Source organism: Anopheles merus, chromosome 2R (genome assembly GCF_017562075.2).
Source record: "Anopheles merus strain MAF chromosome 2R, AmerM5.1, whole genome shotgun sequence".
NCBI classification, from domain to species: Eukaryota; Metazoa; Arthropoda; class Insecta; order Diptera; family Culicidae; genus Anopheles; species Anopheles merus.
In genome coordinates, this window is record NC_054082.1 from 16,318,726 (window position 1) to 16,340,811 (window position 22,086).

General features: G+C 49.6%; 1 protein-coding gene across 1 annotated transcript; it reads left to right on the plus strand.

The window, feature by feature from the left end:
- Positions 1-1,122: 1,122 nt before the first annotated feature.
- LOC121588960 (glucose dehydrogenase [FAD, quinone]) lies at positions 1,123-21,581 on the plus strand. Its single transcript, XM_041907441.1, has 5 exons — positions 1,123-1,767; positions 14,990-15,190; positions 15,281-15,407; positions 19,448-20,742; positions 20,809-21,581. Exons 2-5 carry the CDS (start codon positions 15,041-15,043, stop codon positions 21,058-21,060), a joined length of 1,824 nt encoding a protein of 607 aa, XP_041763375.1. The 5' UTR covers positions 1,123-1,767; positions 14,990-15,040; the 3' UTR covers positions 21,061-21,581.
- Positions 21,582-22,086: the final 505 nt, after the last annotated feature.

A 22,086-nucleotide genomic window follows, 5' to 3' on the forward strand; every position in this document is an offset into this window, starting at 1 on the left:
TGTCCGCATTTAATTAGCGCAGTGTCCAACAAAATCAGAGTCGGTTATCAGTGGGAGGTGCGGTTAAGTGGCGCTCAAGAAGGCTTAGTTTCCGCTAAGACACTGTTAAATAATCTCGACAAACCAATGGCATAATTAGATTGTTATAGGGGATGGAGCAAAAAAGGCAATTATTATTGGAAATGGCGTAAAAACGTTTATTGTTATGATTTTTACACGTTTTTTTGTGTTTAAGCGATAAAAGATTGAAGTTTGAATGGTTGCTTGATATTTCCTTTTACTTTGCCACTCTTCTTCAAATGTCTTCAACTTCAGCGTCGTTTACAGCTTTCTATTTCGTGCATAACATAGTCTCATGACCCATTTCTTGTTGGTCTAGAATTCCATTCCTGTTCTCGATACTCAGATTAGAACCTGAAATGGATTAGTTTTATTGAAAGCGGACCTTAAATGGTGTTACTTTTTCTTTTCTTCATCAATCACACTCCCAATCACACGCCCACTGGCAAGCGCTCTCAAAAAATAAAACCCAATACTCTAGATTGCCTGCTGAACTAAATCAGCTCCGCAAAGAACCAAACAGCAACGAAGTCCCCTGTCACGAAAGTCATGCCAAGTAGCGATCTTTACATCTGATATCTACCTTCAGGTGTAGCACACAACCCCGCGCAAACGGGGGCCTTCATCCAGAACCCGCAAGATCGAACCGCAACCCCAACAAAGCCCCATGCTCACCGCCGTGTGAAGATCGATCTAGCTGGGCTGCGCGCACACGCGCACACCACTCTTGTCTCGCGTCATTGAAACCGAACACACCCGACGGCGTGATAATGCAAAAGCGCGAAGAGAGAAATAATTGCGAAAACAAAATAAAAATTGGCCCAGCATGGGCTCCTGCGCGCCCACCCCGCGATACTCCAGAACAAGCTCGATCTTCGGTTCAAATCCCGGCCCAAGCATGCCAAAGCGAGAGCAAAACTCCGCGTGAGCGCGAACGAAAGAGAAAGGGGAAAACAGCAACTGTACCCAGCGGTGGAGAGGGCAAGCAAGCACACCGAGAGACACGGACCAATGTGAAGAAACGTGTAGAAAAGTACGCCGCACTAATAAGCCACCTCTCATTTGTTGTCCAACGCTCGCCAGGGAAACGTCAAACGCTTGTACGGTCGTCTGCTGGGGATCGCAGCAGGCTTGCAGATTCCGTATACTTTAAGCTTCTAGTGCGTAGTGGCTGTGTGTTTGTGTGTGGCTTGAGACATTTCGTAAGTGTGCGCGCTACCCCCAGCAAGGGGTGGAAGAATTTTCTCTCTCTCGCGCGCGCGCGCCCACGAGCGCAGAAGACGCGATCAAGGGCTCCGTACGGCCCGTGCGCGAACGTTCGAGCTCAGATGATCTGGTGAAGTCAACCGGGACGGTACTGCTGTCTGCTGTCCTGGCCTCCTCAGAGACGCTTCCACTGCTTCAACGAGTGCCCCAACACAACAGACCCAAGAATAGTGCCATATTGTGACAGTGACAGTGTGTTTGTGTATGACTTTGTGTGCAGTGCTTGCAGGATTTCTTGGATTTCCCACTCAACAGTGCCCAGGAAGCCCGATCACTATCATCGGGTGACGAGAAGCCCGGCAAAAGCTCATTAGCAGCTCGTTACGCGCGCCCGACGCGCATTGTGCAGAGACAATAAGGCGTGCGACAGATCGTTACGACTGCGCGACACATCACCGGAAGAGGCGCCCAGGAACCAGGCAGCCAACGCCACCCAGTGAAGTAGGTGAATTTTCCGTACTTTCCATTTCAAAGGCGCGCTTCCTGGCACGCACCAATTCCGCACGTAATCAAAACGCACCGACCGTACTAATTGAAGCTTATCGTTGGACTTCCGACCAAGCGGCACAGCTGCGACAGACGCCTGAGGCGGGGGAGCCCAGTTTAGCATATTGGCGAGGCTATGGGCTGTGTGTAGGTGTGTTTGTTTGTTTGTTGTTAGATTATGAATATTCCGCGGCATGCCATTCCGCATGCATGTAACCTTTCCCTTTGCCCGAATGCACGACGGCAGGGGAACGTACCAAACATGACTTGGAAATTGGAAACAACAGCAAACAACGAAACCGTTGCTAGGAATTTTCCCTATTCAAAAAAACGCTCATTTCCACGTTCACCCGTCTTACTTCTCATTTCCATCGATCTCTGTTTTTAGTCATTTCACTCGGGTAAGTGTCAGAGGGTGGTATCGTGCGGCTCTTGGCATAGGTACCCTACCACCCCTAACCTCTTCCCCAAAAAAAACGGAAGGGAAATGACGGAGTGCAAATTTTGCGATGCTTTGGTAGCTTGAATAAACACGGAATGGTTGGTTGGTTCGTTGTAGTTGTTTTGAGGCAGACAGACAGAAAGCTTTTAGCAATGCTGCATAATGAAGCACGGACGGTGTGTACCGATGATGTGCCCGAGCGCTTATCAGCAGCCCGGGGATCTTTGCCGCTGTTGTACCATCTTCGCCAAGACAATCGAAAGTCCCCCCGTCCCGCTTGTCGCGGGGTCGGGAAAGCCAAATCAGGCAATGGGAAATGTTGAATTTGCAGCGCTAGAGCGAAAAAAAACGCACAACAACAAACAGAAAGCACGATCGTTCGTTTCAAAAAGGTTAAGAGCGGGAATCAGCCAACATCCGGGCGAGACGCGGGATTTGCTGTGACGGCACAGTTAGCGCACGACGGACGGATGATGCCTTGTTGGAATGGTATTAGTTGCCCAGGAAGCGCCGCGCACTCTGCAGTGTGAAAACACGCACCATTTCGGGCAAGTAATTTGATGCATTTTCATCACCCCAGGTAAGGGTGAAGGGCAGTGTGCAAGACAGGGGTGTTCGTTTGAAATTTATCCAACCCATCATCTTTTTATTGAGGCAGGGTGGCAGCGATGGGAATGGTTTGTTTGGTTTTTGCATTTTTGTTTTCGGCGGTAGGTTTTTCTGTCTGTCTGAATTACATCCGCTGAGGGTGGATTGATGATGGAGCGGTCACAGCAACGTAACGCGGGGAGCAACTCTCGTGACGATGGGTTTAATCGTGGGACTAGAGCCCATGCCCCTGCCTGCCGAGCCGTCACTTTCCGTTTCCATTTCCGTTTTTCCCACAACAAGCGAGAGCATCATCGCCCAAAAACAAGAAAAGTCGTTCGCTAACTCTCGGCCCACCAAACAGGAACGAGACTGCACACTGGAAGGGGATGGTATGTGGTGTGGTTTGCATTTTTTAAAAACTCATTTTTCATCGTGCTCCACCACGGTCTGGGAGGATGATTTAGAGCATTAGAGCGACGATGGGACGAGACGAGCAACACGGGGTCTGATTATGGGGCTTTGTTTAGCGGAGGTGCTTCATCCTCCAAAAAAATAACCGCGGGTTCGTGTCATCGTCGGGCGGTTTGGATGTGGTGGTTGTTGTTTTTTCGCTTGCGAAATCGTGCCCACAGGGCGGGTCTAAAGTGAAAAGCGAAGCACGGCCGTTCGGCACTTTGATTTGACCTCTCTAAATAGCGGAATAATAAGCTGGACCGAAGCTGTCTTAGGTAATCGTGGCAGGGTAATGCTAATTTTCCTAACGCAAAACCGCCCGCCACGACTGAAACCGCCACGAGGCGGGCGTGCAAGGCCGATTGTGTGTGTGTTTTTTTTCTACTGCTGCTTCTTCTTCTTATTTTTGGAGGAGCAGAGCGCCAAGCGCCACCCGAAGAAGACACCGCTACGGTGAGGTCAACATAATAAACGAGAGAGAAAGAAAAAAAGACCGGAGCAGCCCAGCAAAATCATAACACACCGGCCCTCGGTTGCCGGTGTGACTTGCTGCTCGCATTTGTAGTGCAATAGAGAGCGCCACCTCAAACGCTTCCCCCCGCTGGGTGGCTCCCCACGGGGAAGCTTCGTTTCAGTGCAGATTGTTTCGTAAGACTCGGGAATCCCTTTGGCCCCAAAGCAAGCCGCCCTCTCTAATGGTGGAAGGATGAGGTACTACCATCTCATGATGATGATGATGATGATGAGGCTGCTTGGTGCTGAAGGGCTTAGCTTATCAACACGACGGGCTTGCGAAACAGCGGCTAGCGCGTCTCAGGGTAATTGAATGAATTTGCTCCCCGTTTGCTCGGAAATGAAAGAATAACTTAAGCCGAACAAGGCGGACGGGAAAAACAAACGCCCGCACGATGGGCGATTATGAGAAAGGGAGGACAAAAGAGTCATATAAATACAAACACGCACACACACACAGACAGACTGAAAGCATGCAGTCCCTTGACGGTGGTCATGTTGGTTGTAGGATAAGAAGAAAAACTCCCCCCATTGCCACAAACGGCTGTTGACAAGTTGATACCAAAAGCGTCCACTTTGCGCCAACAGAGTGCTCTCCTTCAATCTGTTTATCATAAACTCAATCCAACTTCTTCAAGCAGCACTCTAATGTAATTGGAGTTTAAACTTCCACCCCGAAAAGCAACTCACACGAACGCGCTTGAAGGTGAAGTTATTATTTTATCATAAAACTGTATTTACTGTCCATTTCATGCCCGAACCTCGCTGATGGCACATCATCGCCCGCAACCCCGTAACCGCCAGCCACCCAACCACACTCGAAAGTGACGGAAAATACTGTCGTCCACCTTCATTTCCCAAGTTGCCACCCGTCCCAACTTTACGCCCTCCCGACCCCCCCGTTACTGGTCGTGTATGAAAGTTGCTGCATTTGCTTAACGTTTCAACTTTGCCGATAAAACTTTCGTTCCCTTTCTTTGTTGTGTGGCCACCCACTCCAGATTCTTCCCCGCCCGAGCACGGTCGTTCATCAACCAATAGAAGTGTCGAAGCGTAAAAGTTCAGCTTTACGGGAAACTTGTTGTGTACCACCCGCTTCGCGCCTCCAAATTGTTCCACTTCCCGGTCCGAATGTCCCGGTACCAGAAGTTCTGCGAAAGAACGTGCGAGCAACGGCAAGGTGCTACCTGGGCGGCAGAGAGCAGGCTGGCGTTCGGACGGACTTCCCGGCTTAATTACGGACTTTGGGGGGGGCGGGGCTAAGGGAGTGCCTAATTCTTGCAGGATGAGCAATTAGCTCGCCCGCCTTTGGTGCGGGAACAACACGCGCGCGGCAGAAACCTTATGATTTACTCATTATCCTCGTATCGGGTGAATGTCACCGCTAATGATTTTGCTATATTGTTATAGTTGTTTTTTTTTGGGTTGTTGTCCCTATCGCTTCTTTGCGACAACATGAACGTAATGACTGTAGGTGGGTCTCGTCCTTCTTGCTAGTGTAACCCAATTATGAGCTTCCGATGGATGTTGGCTTCATCTGTGGGTGGTTCAAGCGCTAGTTCGTTTTTAAAAGAGACGAAGCAAAGAGAGAAAGAGAGAGAAGGAGAGAGAGCTAGATCGGTGGTGGCAAGGTGACGAGGTGAGAATCGATTCGCCGTAACAAATTATGGCAAATAATTGCGATCACTGTACGGGGATTTTGTGCCACATTGCGCAACATGATACATGATACTTCGTTCTCCACGCCACAACTTCCTGCCCAAGAGTTCCGCCTCCCGGGAATTCGGCTGTCCCTTTGCACCCGGACGGGGAGATAAATTGCAACAATGTGAGGATGTGAGGGTTGTGTGCTGGATGAAAAAAAAAAAAAAACTTTTGATAAATTGCTCCAACCGTATCGATGACGCTGCCAAATTGAATGTTCGGTTCTACGGCAACCGGGGATGGAGCTCGAGGGTACAAGATAAATCATCGTCGTGATATTAATCGTCTAGGACGGTGTGCGTGTGTGTGTGTGTCTAAGTGCGAATAGAGCAATAATTGAGTTGTTATTCGATGAGGTTTCGAAAATTTATAATAAAGAAGATGCTTGCGCGGCTTTTAACCAGACACACACGCACACAAAGAGAAACAGAAAAAAACATGTCTAATGGGTTTTACAAAACACAAAGAGAATACCGATCAGAACGTTCAATGAAAGCGCTCAAGTTGAGCTAGAGGTTAGAAGCACATGAGATCAATCACTGGAACGCCGTGCTTCTAGAAGGCGTCGCTTAACCGGCCGTCTCTCGCTGCTTAGCGGCTGAAGCGGTTTCGTTTGTTCCCGATTTACTTTCCGTTCATAAATCGTCGCCTACTTTAACGAAAGCGATAGAGAAACTTTCATTCAATTTAGCATAAATTAGCATACATTTCCTTTTCACCTACTCAAGATAAGGTCAAAGAACGAGGGGCGAGACGCGCCTGAAAGTGAATTCACCCAGAAATCGAATATCAAACTCATCAGGAGCGTGTGGATAAAAATGCAAAATTAATTCAAATAAAATCACAAGCATCAGCAATTTATGAGCAGAATTTTGACTGCTATGCCGAAGTTTGGCAACTCTAGTGTGGACAAATCTTCACAAACATACACAGGCTCGTATCTTCGGGGGAGAAGTTGGAGAAATTTGTTTCCCAACTCATCATCAGCGGCTGCATTTGTAGGCATGATTGGTGGGGCCTAGAAAGCTGATCGCTGATGGATGGAAATCCCCGCACCGCGGCTAAAGTGTCTGGCAGGCAGTGTTTGTTTTGCAGCATTTGGGTCACTGGGAAACGAGTTTTTTTGTGTGTATATAGAATGGGACATTCTGCTGATCGGCCTAACCATTTCTCGTCAGCTGTCACGACATCTCCCGAACTCGAAATCGGTGAGTGTCCCGTAAATAAATGTACAGTTATCAGCCCAAACGCTTGACCGCATTCGAGAGTTGGAGGGATCTATTCTGAAGTAAAAGGCCTGTCCAAACTTCAAGCTTCAAGAAAGCATGTCAGACAAAACCAAAATAAAGGGGCCATACACCGCAGGGCCACTTGCGCGGGTCGTTTCGCAGCAGCAGCCACTTTCATGCGGCGGGCGCGTGGACAGAATGCGAAAGCCACGCGCAAGAATACGCGTGACGAGCGCAACTAAACAACAACAACAACGACAAAAACTCCTAACTTACGAACAATGACCTCTCTTTGTGGACAAACACAGTGGATGTTGTTCCAGAGTGATATCCAGAAATGAATAACTTGATCCCTACTAGGAAACGGAGACGTTTAGATGCGTTAATTTCTCGATAGGAGTTTGACGAGGCTCGTCGAGACAACAATCTGAATCTGTCACTTCTGTTGAATTCCAGATTGAGTGTAGCGTTAGCCTGCTGTCCTCCAAAGCCGACAAGCGTTGATGATAAATTGTCACCAAAGGGGATATAGGCCTTAGCCTTTTTGTTCCACATGGAGTGATCACGAACACGGTCATCATCGCTAGCACCCCAACATCAGCTACCTCCTCGGATGTCCTGTGTCCCCACGGCGTCCATTATCGGCACTTACCTTGATGACCGCCAGTAATCGAGGACGCAAACACACACACACACACACACACACACACACACACACACACACACACACACACACACACACACACACACACACACACACACACACCTATTCACTCACAGTCGGTAACCCTTTGGCTCATTAGCGGCTTAACCTTGAACTTGGAAAATCTCGACGCTGCGATGCCACCGACACCACCGGCACTGCCCAGCGTGCAAAAAATAATACCATTCCCGGTAACCGGTTTCCCCAAGCGGATACGCCATTTGTGAGCCGGTTTTTCGATGGCGTTGGCCCGAACTGCTAGCGCACAGCATGCGGCCACCCTTACCAAACCGGTTGTGTGCCGTCCGAGCCTAGCGAACGCCGCGAGCCTGCCGAACGCATCTTCGCGCGGCGTAAAGGCCCGGCGGCGGGCCCCGTAACTGAGCTGCTGCGGTCGATAATCATCAGGGCGTCACAGATAATGAAACACACCGCCTCAGTGTCATCTTTGTGTTGGCGCATTTCCGGGCTGTGGTAAGGTCGTCGCCCATGGGCGAATATTAGCGAACCTTCCAGCACGACCAATGCACGGCGGGGTGATGTGTGTTGGAAAATCAAGGACAGCGATATCGCGGCCCGATCGCGGAACTAAAGCAAACGGAAATCGGAAGTGTGCTCACCGGGGGGTGGAGTTGAACAGCACGCTCCAACAGCACCGTCCAACCACAGTTTGGAGTTGAACTGTGCTGACATCACCCAGAGGGTGGAACGGAAAACAGGGTGTTTTGTGTCCCAGCCCAAGCGGGCTACGAGCTCCGATTGACCAGCGTCACAATTTATCGAATGTTCACACAGCCTCACCCTGACATACAACAGCATGGGAGATGAGCAACAGCTGCGGTTGGGGGGAACAATAACTAACGGTTCGATTTTAAAAACCACACACTGATTGGAAATTTGTGGTTCCGCGGGCGGGAAATCGGACTGCGGACTGCATCCGATTGTGCCGCTTAATTGCATCCATGTCTGATTGGAGCTTTGCCGTGGTGGTTGCCATGTTTTTCGCTGTTCGCTTAATTGGAATTGCAGTTTAATTTCTGTGATGCGGCTCTGCCAGTATCAGCCGGGAGCCGGGGGGGATTAAATTAGACATCCCAGAGTTCAGAACCCGTTCTGCTTTTTTTTGCACAGTTGAATGACCAAATGCCAAGTGTTAAATACAATCTAATGCCCATAAAACTGCAACCCCAAACCGAAACCCGTTTCAAGCTGTATTGCAAACCATAAAAAGCTCGACTTTACCACAGATTCTTCTTGATACTGACCTCTTCCCCGCTCGAAAACCCCCAAGAAGAGGTTCTGAGCAGCTTTCTGCGCACCTTAAACCCCACGAAACCGAACGTAAAACTCCCGCCTTTATCACGTTTGACACATCACAAAGATGCTTTCCCGAACCCCCGCCCAACGTTGCGTTTTGCGATTACGTAAGCTTCTCACGTGTGCGTGGCTTTATTTCTCTTTGCACGATTGTTCTCCCATGCGTACCTTTGGCGTGTGCGTGTGCGTGTGTGTCGAGAAGTCATCGGTCGATGATCTTTTGCGTCGATCTTGGCTTTTTTTTTAGTGCCGCACCAGCAACAGCATCACGGGCGGCATGTTTAATCAAGCGATACGGGGAGGGGGTTGCGGTACTGCCACGATTTGCGCCACATCTCTCCGCTGCTTTAGCATTTGGAAGGGAACGGGGGTCGTTTCTTCACAACACGTACGCTCGCCGGTCGTTGGTCGGGGAGGCCATAAATTTAATCGGATTGTAATTCTCCGCAGAATTGCTGTCTTGCGCTCGCATCGGATCCAATCGGCAACACTCTTTCACGGTGGGTTCGTTCTTTTATTTGCGTGCCTCACTTTGATTTGGAAAATAAATCATAAAGTGAAACGAATCACACAACCTTCAAACTTTCCGTGCTCCGTACGCTTCAGCTGCACCACACACAAAATCGCTCCCTTCCGGGCAGGATTCACTCCCGTCCAACAGTGCACAACTTTACTTTATCGTGCTCGTTTTATTTTTCTCGATAAAGTCGCTCGGTTTTTACTTCGTCCTTTTCGCACGGACAAAGAAGATGGCTTCCCCATGGGGGAACAAAATAAAAGTAACATCGACCAACAAAATAAACCATTTCCACCTTGCAGGCTGGCAGCAGGGCAAAAAGATGCACTGCCAATGGCCACAAACACTCGGCCACAACCATCACTCTTCTTCACTGGTCGGAAAACATGATTTTTCGCTTTGCGCAAAACCATACTGCACCCAACAGTCCCGGTCCTGTCGGGCACGCACACAAAAGGGAACTCTCCCTTTCGACAGTGTCTGTGTGTGTAGTACGTGTACATTGATGGACGGATTCACCTCCCTTTGTCAGTGCGAATCCGCAAATGCCCACCGGGCAAAGATAACCCTGAAGAATCATTGTTGGCCCTTTTCCTTTCCTTTACTAGGACACACAGCGTTCAGGAACGTGGTTTTCCTTTTTTCCGTACCATCCACTATCCACACAGCAAGGAAAGCAAGCAACTTTACCCTTGCCAACTACAACAGCGTCTAACATAAATCTTTGCAAATGCTTCGGGTTCGGTTAGCCGGCTGCTCCGCTTCTGCTCGGTCGCGCGGTTCATTAATATTCGAACCCCAGAATCTGCGGAAAGTGTTTTTACGCTTTACGCGTACAACTAGCACGAGACTGACGAGCGATAAGGTTTGCACCACTTTGATGCTCAGACTTCTTGCCGTGCGGGAAATTATTTTCATTGCAGCGATTGAATCTGAGCGTCCAGTAATGAGCGGAGTTTGTAACAAAGTGGAGCCTGAAGCGAGATTCAGGAGAGAGGAAGATGCTTAGTTGTTTTTGAGATTTTCACAGTTCATTTTGTATCTTGAAATCCTACTTGTGAAGCTCAAATCGATGCTTTAATAACACAATATTCTGTACGAAGACGTAAAGATATGGCAACATGCCAACAAGATTCGAGAAAAATGAGTTTTAAATCTCTGGATCGGATTGATTTAACATAAACTTGATTCTAGGAGACATCTATTCTACAGATATGACAAAGAAGTTGATATCATTTAAATTCTTAGTAATTTAAAATAATTAATTCTTTATTGGGAATAGGCTTTCAGCATTGTTCTCCTTAGACTGTCATTTTGATCGTCTACACATGCCAAGTGCCTCACTTGATGAAGAATACAATTCCTGCCAGCTAGAAGCGACTATTTTCCTGAAAATATCGTTCTTATCAATTTCCAACAACCATGCCCTGTGGTTACAAACTCACCTACACCATCGTACCATCTTGTAGCGTACCATAAGGTTTGCTTCCATCTCTGATTTCTTCCACCCAATGCACTGGAAGAGCCTCTTCTGTCGTTTACTTGCAATTTCTTTGAGGATTTAAAGTTCAACCCCCGTTTTTGCCATCAAATGGGACAGAAAAGAACGTTCTTACCGTTGCGGTGTCAGTGTCGGAAATTGATTTCATTCCACCCGAACCCACTCTTAAAGCTCGAGCTTGGAAAAGTTTCACCGCAAATCTTTAACGTTGCAACTGTGCCCACCTTGCACCATCAGGATGTTGGCAACCCTTAACTCACTGCTGACTGCAATATCAACCAAGCACAGAACGAAACCAACAAGTCTGTGTGTGTGTGTGTGTGTGTGTGTGTGTGTGTGTGTGTGTGTGTGTGTGTGTGAGACTCTGTGTCGTAAAAGATTTCCCTGACAGGCGAACACCGAGAAGCACATTTTTCTTACCTCCACGGACGACACAAGACACATCTGGAAGCGACACGGTGCCCTGGTGTAAATACAACCATCGACTCTCCATAAGCTTCGGAGCCTTATTTCTTCCATTCCGTCCGCTACGTACCAGCAATCTCTTCCGAGCTAACGTCACAGTAAACGCTTGAAAGTGTGAACGTCTTTTCCCTTTGTCTTCTGTCTTCTGTGGTACACCTCTGCTAGGAGCTTACCTTTATTGGATATGCTTGAGGTTGTCTTTTTTTTTTAGTCGCTTTACCCAAGCCACAAAATTAACTGTCCGTACTAAACGATGTGTCAATGTGCGGCCAGGTCACATAAGGTGCATTTTCATTTCACGAACTAGTACGAGGTCTGTGGTGCGTGCCATTCGGTGTGCTATAATTTGCCTTCACATTTGACGCTCGCTGCTTTGAGCACCCTTTTTTGGGGAACGAAACGCACACATTAGACGCTTTTGGTGCGTCTGGTGCAAGCATCCTCCCTCCCGGTAAGGGTACAAGCTGCATGTGAGCATCTTCAATCTTGGCTCATCCAAAGGAAGTCATCCAACGACGACCCGCTGACCGTGTTTGCCCCTTTCGTACTGATCATATCGAGGGTCACCGCGGAGGGCCGCCTGCGGTGCAGTACTAGAACACTGTCACAATCTACCATCAATGTCAATCACTGTTTAGCAGCTACCACCACACGAATTGACACTGCTCCACAGACACCGATCGATTCGATGCTCGGCCGAAGCTTATAATCCCAACAACACTTTTCTCCCATGCTCCTTTACCCCGTGGAAGGATGGGCAGAAAGTGTAGCAAAGCTTTACCACTTCTGATGTGCCACTTGTAGCGGTTGGATGCGCCTTATCTTGTCTTGTGGGTTCTTTTGCTTCCGGCAAAAGCACAGCACGGCAGCGGTAATGCAATTTACACCATCAATCGTCTTAATGAACGCTTTTCCCGGATTTTCCCGACCGAACCGACGGTCCCGATCGCAATGTAATGGTAGAGGTACAGCTCAATTACCGGCTGCCTGAAGGTAAGATAAGGTACAAAACGCGCACAAACACACACAGCAAGTAATCCGGTAACTGATCCCAACACGGGCTAGGAAGTATAGTAGATGAAACTCAGCGATGAGCATAAGATGGTTAAAGTTGAACCATTAAATGAAATTACCACCCAAAAGTAATTAATGGTGCAAGTTATAATTTTTGGAGAGGAAGGCTTCTTGGAAATGGGAACGATGGGTTTTGGGCATAAATTATTATTATTCCCATTTTTTTTTATTTTCTGTCACAGCCGTGATGTCTGCAATCGAGCTGTAATAGGTTGGCGTCTTCCGCATGAGCTTACGAACTTGCACCAATATAATTTATATGTTCATACCTGAAGATAGACTCATTTATGCAATAAAACTTTAAAATCAGATAGCTCAAAGGGTAACCTTTCACAGACAATTAAACTGTTCTTCGGGCGTTCACAAAAAATAATCCTCTTCGATTACGTATAAACCCCACCGTTTCACTTTCAGTCTCAATTTCCTCCCGGTAGACAATAATCTTTAAGCTCGTTAACGAACGATTTGGCCTATCCAACAAACAGAAGAGAAGAAACAAAAAAAAAATGGCAAAAACCATGTTCGGTAACAGCTCCCTGCTATCTTGCTATCAACCCGCATCGATCTGCTCGGGATTGTTTGGCGTATTTTCCCAAAAGAATGCAATTTGCATTTGATTTCCCCGGCGCAAAACATCGACCGCTGTTCCGCTCATTCATTTTGTCTGCGAACGTTTGCGTGTCCCCATTGGTATGCAGCGGGGAGATGGGGGAGGTAGAGAATTTTGGAGGAAGACTCACGAAATTCACAGCATTGCTCTTCCCTCACTCACAGCATCCAAGCGCACCAGGGGGAGGATGGGGTAATGGTGCAACACGTTGTGATTACACAAACATTAGCCCCGCCAAACAGCGCCTACACAAGACAAGCAGCGCGTTGGAAAACGATGACCTCGGCCGCCGATCGGTTGGACGGTCGGCAGACTTCTCATTCCCGCACTGGGGCTTTGGGCCTCCATTTCCCAAACGGCCATCCGAAACTGGCAATTTTATCAAATCTTTCAATTACCCTTCGCGATGCACCGCAAGAAAGCCCAAGAGCCAGCGAATTGCGCGATTCAAGCCCTTGGAGCGTACCGGGGTGGAGGTTGCTGGCAGCAGTTGCAAACTCGATTCGATGCATCATCATCATCATCGTAGTGTAGCCTGACGTTGTTCTCAGGTTGTTGTTGTTCATGTTTTTTTTTTATTGTTTCAATTCGCAGCAAAGATCTTCCGAATCTCGGCTTCCCTCGTTAGCAGTCATGTTGCTGCATTATCGCTATTATTTTTCGTGCAGATCCAATTTATTTCTTCCGGGCAGTCCGTCCCGGCCCTGCGTCTCCCTGTTTTTTTGTGGCATTTTTGCAATAAAACAAAACAACAGAATCATGATTGTTGGAGGGGGGGGGGTTATTTTGCCAAAGACGATGAAGAAGCCATCGTTGGACAGAGCACACTTCATAAGCCCTCGCGCAACCAACATCGTATTCGTTAGCCGGTTATACGCTACCGTACTGTTGTTCGATGCTGCTCGCATTGCAAATTGAATCGATTTCCACATCCACGTCCAATGGATGCTCCATGCTTGGTGTCCGGGCTGGAGCAACCAGCCAGAATGCAGCTGCGCTCGGTCGGTATTGTGGCGCTGGAAGAGATGACGAGATTGATCGATGCAATTCGAACGGAATACATACAAGCGGATACTAAACGAGGGTTCATCTTCTTGAGGGGAGGGGGGGGGGGAACTGAGTGTTTCCTTTCGGATAACGCTCCGTAAGCTTGCCTCAAACCAACGGCAGCCATTCCAAGAGCTACTCACTTCCACATGGTGGCACAAACAGCAAGAGTCTACGAGCGTCACTTCGAGCAGAGGCGTTTGTTGTTGTGCCCTCTAATTGGAAGCAAATGGCAAAGAAAAGAAAAAAACAGTCTGTCGTTCGTTTGTTATTGTTTCGTTCCGTACAATAATTAACGCAAACACACACACAAACCCTAACGCTTTACATGCTCCGGAATTAAAACAGCAGACGGTAAAGGTGACCATCAATCCCGTCGGGGATATATCGTTGTTTTAATGGTCCAGACAAGCAAAACAAGCAAGCGTACTAATCACAGAACAGAGTGTTGACACAGAGTTGGGTAGTTAATTTTATGAGCGGTAGAACAGAAAGGTTGCCTCTTGTTTCAATTGGATTTTATTGCCATTTTAATCGCTGTTGAAGCCCGTTCTTACTGTGGTTTCTAATTTTGGACGGGCATCGCAATTGGCTACCACAACAATCGCCGAATCTCACCTTTTGATGATTCACTCAGCCATTTGAAAGACTCAAAACACACACACACACACACACACACACACACACACACACACACACACACACATCGCACATCATCTTCATGCCATTCGTTCGCATTCACGTGCCAGGTATTCCAAAACATTGAAAAACCTCCACCACACGATTTCCGTGATGCAATGTGAAGGTGCTCTGCTCTTTGAATGCTGCACGTCACGCTTACTCTTCGTACGGTGCGTGTCCTTGCTCCAATTATTACCACCTCACACGTGCATCGCAGAGGCTTGCAAGAGAGGCGACACAAGACACCACTCCAACTCCAACCGCTCCAAGATGCGCCTCAAAGACAACCGATCTAACCGGAACAGCGTTTCTTTTGTGCTTTTTTTGCAGACACCATCAACCAATAACGTCTACCTTGAAAGTACTGCCAGCAGTGACAGGATGTCGTCCTGTGCGTGTCCTATGACGAGCCCCGTCGGGGCCACGCTGGCCGCACTGTGCGGCGGTACGCAGTACATGCTGTTCATGGGTCTGCTGGAGGTGTTCATAAGGTCACAGTGCGATCTGGAGGATCCGTGCGGACGGACCAAGGTAAGTGAAAGGGGCCGGGAACCAGTTCTCCTGGGGGGGGGGGTTCCTCGCTTACGCGCTCACTGTCTCTCCCTTTCTTCCCCCCTGCAGGCAAAATCATCCCGAAATGTGGACTACGAGTACGACTTCATTGTGGTTGGCGGTGGATCGGGCGGTTCGGTAATCGCTTCCCGGCTCTCGGAGATCAAGAACTGGAAGGTGCTACTGATTGAAGCGGGTAAGCCCGGGTGGAATGGTCTGGGAACGGGGAAGAGCACAAAGAGCCTGCACCTCGACGGTATTTCGCACTTTGCCAAACCGGGTCCGAGAAAATGGCGATAATGTTTACAGCAAACGTTTCGGTTGGAACTTTGTGCTGGAGACAATTCTCGAATGAAGCAGACAAAGTTCAAATGGAAGATTAAGCTGGCATTGGTGTGCCAGCTTTCATGCCCGTGCTCAACGTCCCAAGCGGCTGTAGTCGATGATGCACTACAAAGTCACGGTTTGCTGCGGTTTGTGGTCGTGGCTTTCGATTATTGTCTATGGATGATGCTGCGGGCTTTTAACCCGTAATGCATTGCGTAGGTTTGCCTACGCACAACCTTTTCTGCACAGCCGCTCCAAACAAAATGCGTTTGACACGACGCTTCACAGCGTAGTTTGTGGCGTTTGGGCTCACGAAGGTACGAACGCAACAGGTTCTAATAGTCTCCCTTCGTTCGAAGCTCGTCCACGAAAAAGGAAGAAGACTTGAATAATGAAATCAAATCCCCAATGTACGAGATGATGTAAATCGCGCACCAACTGACCATGGCCTCGCACGAGTTTAGCACTAAGATTGGCATTTACGGTCCGTGGTCGGTCGGCAAATGCTCATCGCACACTCGTCGGAGTGGAGAAGGGGGGGGGGGGGGTTGACATTTACTTTCATAAAATACCGTTCACCCGGGGACGTTGCTTTTCCACTGCGGAGAGCATGTGTCGTGTGGTCGTTACTTTTTTGTTTGCGCTACCCCCTTTGCGACCAACACCGGGAGCGTTCGGGACGGCTCGCCATGATTATTGCCATCTAGTTGACTTTGGCCTTTGAGTCAAGGGGAATTTTCCCTTTTTTTTTCTTCTTTGGACTGGAGAGAAGAAGCGATGCAGAAGAATGAAACGAAAGGGATGACATTTACTGCGGAGAGTGCACGAAAACAGAGCAGAGTAGGAGGATTTGGTTTTCGGGGTCGGTTTGGTGGCCTTTGGCGTTTCCTTTTTTTTTTTTTGTGGAACCTTGCACCATTTGTTTAAGTCTCCGAAGCAGTTATTAAGTCCAGAACCTGTCCTGCTGTTACTGCTGCAGCTGCTCCCAGTAGGATCCAACCTTTAACCGGAATCATGTTGATGGCCTTGCTGGGACGTTCGTCGTCTGTGCCAAGGCAATCATTATCCGCCACTGACGCACTTGCTGCGCAAACTGTGGCATTTTCTGTGGTGCCGAAGCTTTCCAAAATTGTTTCCATTTTTAATTTCTCATCTGCTCAAAGCTCAAGCCGGCCAAGCGGGTGAGATTCCTGCTTACCTCACCGAGCGAGCCGCGCAGTCACAGCTCATTTCACACGATTAGCAACGATTTTCTTTGTGTGCAGTGCGCGTATGTGCGGCAATTATGCGTTCCGAACAATTATCATCTATTCCGTGCGCACCTCTGACCTTGACCCAAAACGTCCGGAACCAGCAACCGGGGGGTTCTAACGCTAACGGCCAGGTTCTTCTTCGCAGCAGAGTCTCATACGTCGCATTGGCCCGCTTGCAAGAGTTAAGCATGCTGTACATCACAAACGCTGCAACACACAGGCATTGGACGTCACAATAGCTAGTTTTTTGTTTTGTTTTCGTCTTCTATTCCCTTACCCCAAGACACCGGGCCAAGCACTGCCAGTGATGGGAGGGAGGCTTGATCGCTCGAATGATGCTGCGATTCGCGAAACAAACATTCCACAACAACGGTGGGGGTGAGCTCACGAGGAAACAATCATCTCTTGCGGCATTGTGTGTGCCGCGTTTTCGGTTCATCTGCACACTCTCTATTCTCCCCCATCCATACAAGCATACACACACACACACGCTCAATTGATCTACAGGTAAAGCGCAATGTGCCGTGGCGAAGCTGTTGGTACAAAGTAGTGTTTGCCGCTGCTCTCGTTGCAAATATCGAAACATCGGCCAATTTTCATACTAACGCGCGCGCTCGCACGTCCCGTCTAACGGTAGAGAGCGTGTACGTTGGCTAATCGATGGGCCCATCTTGTTGCGCGCGCTGGGAGGGTCCCGCGATACCTTGGGCGGGCGTGAATAAGCCCCAATGTTCCCTTCCACTCGCCATGGTCGGCCAAAGCCGGGCGAACTAAGAGAATGCATCCGGAGGGCAGGCCACCCGAAACGAGCGCGCGTCCCACCACGAGTTAGTATACACGGACTGAGAACTGGGTCGTTTATCGGGTCGTTTGATTCGGCTGCAATTAGCATTCCCGCCCCCCCCCCCCCCCTCTCGACGGTGCGGAGCGAAACACTGTTGGGGAGAGCCAATTGCACAAGGCATTGCGAATTTCGTATAGTTCGTGGACTCGATCGTTCGGCTAGCATTTTTCGTCCGTTTGATCCCAGCACTTCGACACTAATCGATTAATCATTGGTCGTCGGAATCGTGAAAGAAGCGTGAAGGAGTATTTAAAACTCCCTTCATTTGTGTAATCAATTTGTTGCAGAAAGAGAAAAAATTGCATTTTCATTTGCCGATAATGCTCGGAAAATTGGTGTCGCCTTGATCGCTTTGGGAAGTTGTTTTCAACCCCAAATGACAGAACTGCAGCTCCATTATGTTCGCTCTCTTGCTCTCACTATCTCTCTCTCTCTTTATCTCTGCGTTCTCTATTCACAATGCGATGCATCTGTCACAATTCTCAATCACTTTCCCCCGCTAGTAAATGCATTGCACAGCTTCCAACAATATGAACTTTTCCCCAATAATGGAGCGTAACATAAAAGAGTAACAAAAGAGACATGGGTTTTGATGGTTTAGTTCACTTTTTCCCGGCCTTATACCCATTTATACCCAACAACACACACACACACAGGACAAGAATGGAAAACCACCACTCAAACCACATCCGAACATTGATTGACGCTTGTAAAACCCCTCTGCCGGACCTTGTTAAACGATGGTTAAGCCGTTTTTGTGATCCCCCAACGCTCCCTTTCCACACAACAAAATGTGCGCTTGGTTTTAGGTTACTCCGCCTTAAAGTGTAGTTCCCGAGTTTATGTTGCTTTTAAACTAACCGATAGTGCCGTGTTTTTTTGTTATGGGTTTCGCTTTTCCGCTGCGACGAGCACGTATCGTCCGCCCCAATGGCAGCAACACTATCGGTCGGTGATGGTCGGTTTTGAAACTGAAATCTTCTGCAACCGGGCCCGCAGCGCAATGATGGTGCGTCATTATCTCGGTCGGCGGGCTGCATGATAGTGCAATCGGCCACCCACCAGCCCACCACCACTGTGTGGAGTAATAATCGTGAATAAATTCAATTAGCTTTGGCTTCCCAAACGCCATCTCCTCCCACAACCCCTTTTTATTTGCATTCTCTGCGCCACTGTGACGTCTAGTGTGACGCATTTCGGGCATTACCTCGGCACTCGGTTCTTCATGTCGTGTGTTTGAAATTCAATAGAAACATTATCCGGAGAAGATCTAATCTGCGAATTCTTCGAAACATTCAAATAGTGGCGTTTGATCGAAATTAGAGCAACCAACAGGTACGGACGATAGCTCTCCAATAGAAAACTCCAACGAAAACCCTGCTCGATACGAGCTGAGTTGGGCGTCTTCTTCGGCACAGCTTCACACCGGCTTAGCTAAATGGTGGCAACACAATTGAAAACGGGCAAATCTTGCGGCAAAATGCTCCACCAAAAGGGAACGGTGAAGATCGGTGCTGCGTTTTGTACCGATTACTTCACCCCGAAGGTTCCCCGCCACGGTTTCGCACCTCTTCACAGAATCAATTGTTCCCACTGTCTTTCTCCCATGTATAAGAGCTTTATCGTTGGTGGTGTTTGTGTTCCGCGCATAACAACCCCCAGCCAAGCGATCGCGAAACAAGATGTCTCTAATTAGCGATATATTTGCACAACGGCTACGGCGCGTACGATTCCTAACATTCCTTTCTCGCTGTGTGGGGACTGTGTGTTGTAATCAGCATCTCTTCCCTTCGCCCATCTCACCCATCACAGGACCGGATGAACCGACGGGCGCCCAGATCCCGTCCATGTTTCTGAACTATCTCGGCAGCGACATCGACTGGAAGTTTAACACCGAGCCGGAACAGTACGCCTGCCTGGGGTCGCCCGAGCAGCGCTGCTACTGGCCCCGGGGCAAGGTACTCGGCGGCACGTCCGTGCTGAACGGCATGATGTACATCCGGGGCAACCCGCAGGACTACGACGACTGGGACGCGATGGGCAATCCGGGCTGGAAGTGGAAGGACGTGCTGCCGTACTTCATGAAGTCGGAGGACAACCTGCAGATCAACGAGGTCGACTCGAAGTACCATTCGACGGGCGGCATGCTACCGGTTGGGCGGTTCCCGTACAACCCGCCCTTCTCCTACTCGGTGCTCAAGGGCGGCGAGCAGCTCGGCTACCAGGTGCAGGATCTGAACGGTGCCAACACGACCGGCTTCATGATTGCGCAGATGACGAACAAGAACGGCATCCGGTACAGTGCGGCCCGTGCCTTCCTGCGCCCGGCCGTCAACCGGGCCAACCTGCACATCCTGCTCAACACGACCGTCACGAAGGTGCTGGTGCATCCGACCTCGAAGACGGCGCACGGCGTGGAGATTGTCGATGAGGATGGGCATATGCGCAAGATTCTGGTGAAGAAGGAGGTGATCGTGAGCGGTGGAGCGGTCAACTCGCCCCAGATACTGCTGCTCAGTGGCATTGGACCGCGGGAGCATCTGGAGAAGGTGGGCGTGCGTCCGATACACGATCTGCCGGGCGTGGGCAAGAACCTGCACAACCACGTCGCGTACTTCATCAACTTCTTCCTGAACGATACGAACACGGCACCGCTGAACTGGGCGACGGCGATGGAGTATCTGCTGTTCCGCGACGGGCTCATGTCGGGGACGGGCGTGTCGGCCGTGACGGCCAAGATCAGCTCGAAGTACGCGGAGCGACCGGACGATCCGGATCTGCAGTTCTACTTCGGCGGGTTCTTGGCCGACTGTGCCAAGACGGGACAGGTCGGGGAGCTGCTCAGCAACGATTCCCGCTCGGTGCAGATCTTCCCGGCCGTGCTGCACCCGAAGAGCCGCGGGTACATTGAGCTGAAGTCGAACGACCCGCTGGAGCATCCGAAGATTGTCGTGAACTACCTGAAGGAGGATCACGACGTGAAGGTGCTGGTGGAGGGCATCAAGTTTGCGGTGCGGCTCTCGGAAACGGACGCGCTGCAGGCGTACGGCATGGATCTGGACCGAACGCCCGTCAAAGCGTGCCAGGATAAGGACTTTGGAAGTCAGGTAAGTGTGCGCTTAACCAGGTTAGTCTCTGCACAATTATTAATGGAGGTTTCTTTCGCGCCATAGGAATACTGGGAGTGTGCCGTACGACAGAACACCGGGGCGGAGAACCATCAGGCCGGTTCGTGCAAGATGGGCCCGACCAGTGACCCGCTGGCCGTGGTCGATCACGAGCTGCGTGTGCACGGCGTACGGAATCTGCGGGTCGTCGATGCGTCCGTCATGCCCAAGGTGACCTCGGGCAACACGAACGCACCGATCATCATGATCGCCGAGAAGGGTGCCCATCTGATTCGTCGGGCGTGGGGCGCACGCTAGAGTTGACTGGCACCTCTTCCCCTCCCCTGTCCAACTATCGTGTGGACAGCACATCTCCTAGCATTTACGAAATAGGGGACCGATTCATTTACCACCTAAGCTAATCGCGTTTTTAGGCACTCCTCTTCTGCCCCTTTTGTATGTCCGTCCCGGGTGTGTTGCCACGTATCACGCGTCTTGTTCGAAGCGTTCGAGAGTGTGTTTTGTTTTGGAAAGTATTAGCTGCATCTTTACACGAACAGAAAGTGACGGTTTGTTTCCGGCGCTCGCTCTACCTCGAATGGCAAATGAATTCAATCCGCTTCCGGCACCGTTCACGTACGCCCGCGTTTGCTTTTATCAAACACGGGCGGTTTGGGTGCGCGTGTCACAACAGCTCAAGACAAATCGGCACACATTTTTCCCTTCTTCCTCTGAAAAAAAAAAACACTCCCTGGCGTGGCAAACCAGGCATGTCCCGCTCAAATTGTGTTAATGTAAAGTTAAATTATGAATATCAATAAAGATTAATTATGGTACTATTAAGGGTGTGATGATGCGGTGCAAGCACGAGCGAAAGAAATGCAATCAATTGCGGTTGTTGAGCGTTTATTTCGATCGGTTTTGAGGATTTTCCTGCATCCTCAGCGTCTCCAGTAAGCGTAAGGTCACTAATTAATGATTGTTTGCCCGGTTGATACGGTTGGCGAGCCGTGTGCCGAGCTGGTTCGGCATGCCGCCAATGTTGGACGGCATGGTGGCGTTCTCCGCACCGCCCATACCCTCGGCCGGGTTAGCGGGCACGGTCGTGTTGAGGTTGTTCTGCAGATCGCCCGGGTTCGTCTGGTTGCCACCGACCGGCGCCTGGATCTCGCCGACTCCGGGCGTCGTCATGGGCAGCTGGTCCAGCTGGGGGGCAGCATTGATGGCTGTAAGGAGGATAGGGTACGGGTTTGGTAGTTTAAGGTGCTGTGTTTGCTACCAAGAAACTTTAACTCCACATCCGAAAAACTTACCAACAATGGTCAGCAGGACGGCGATGGCAGC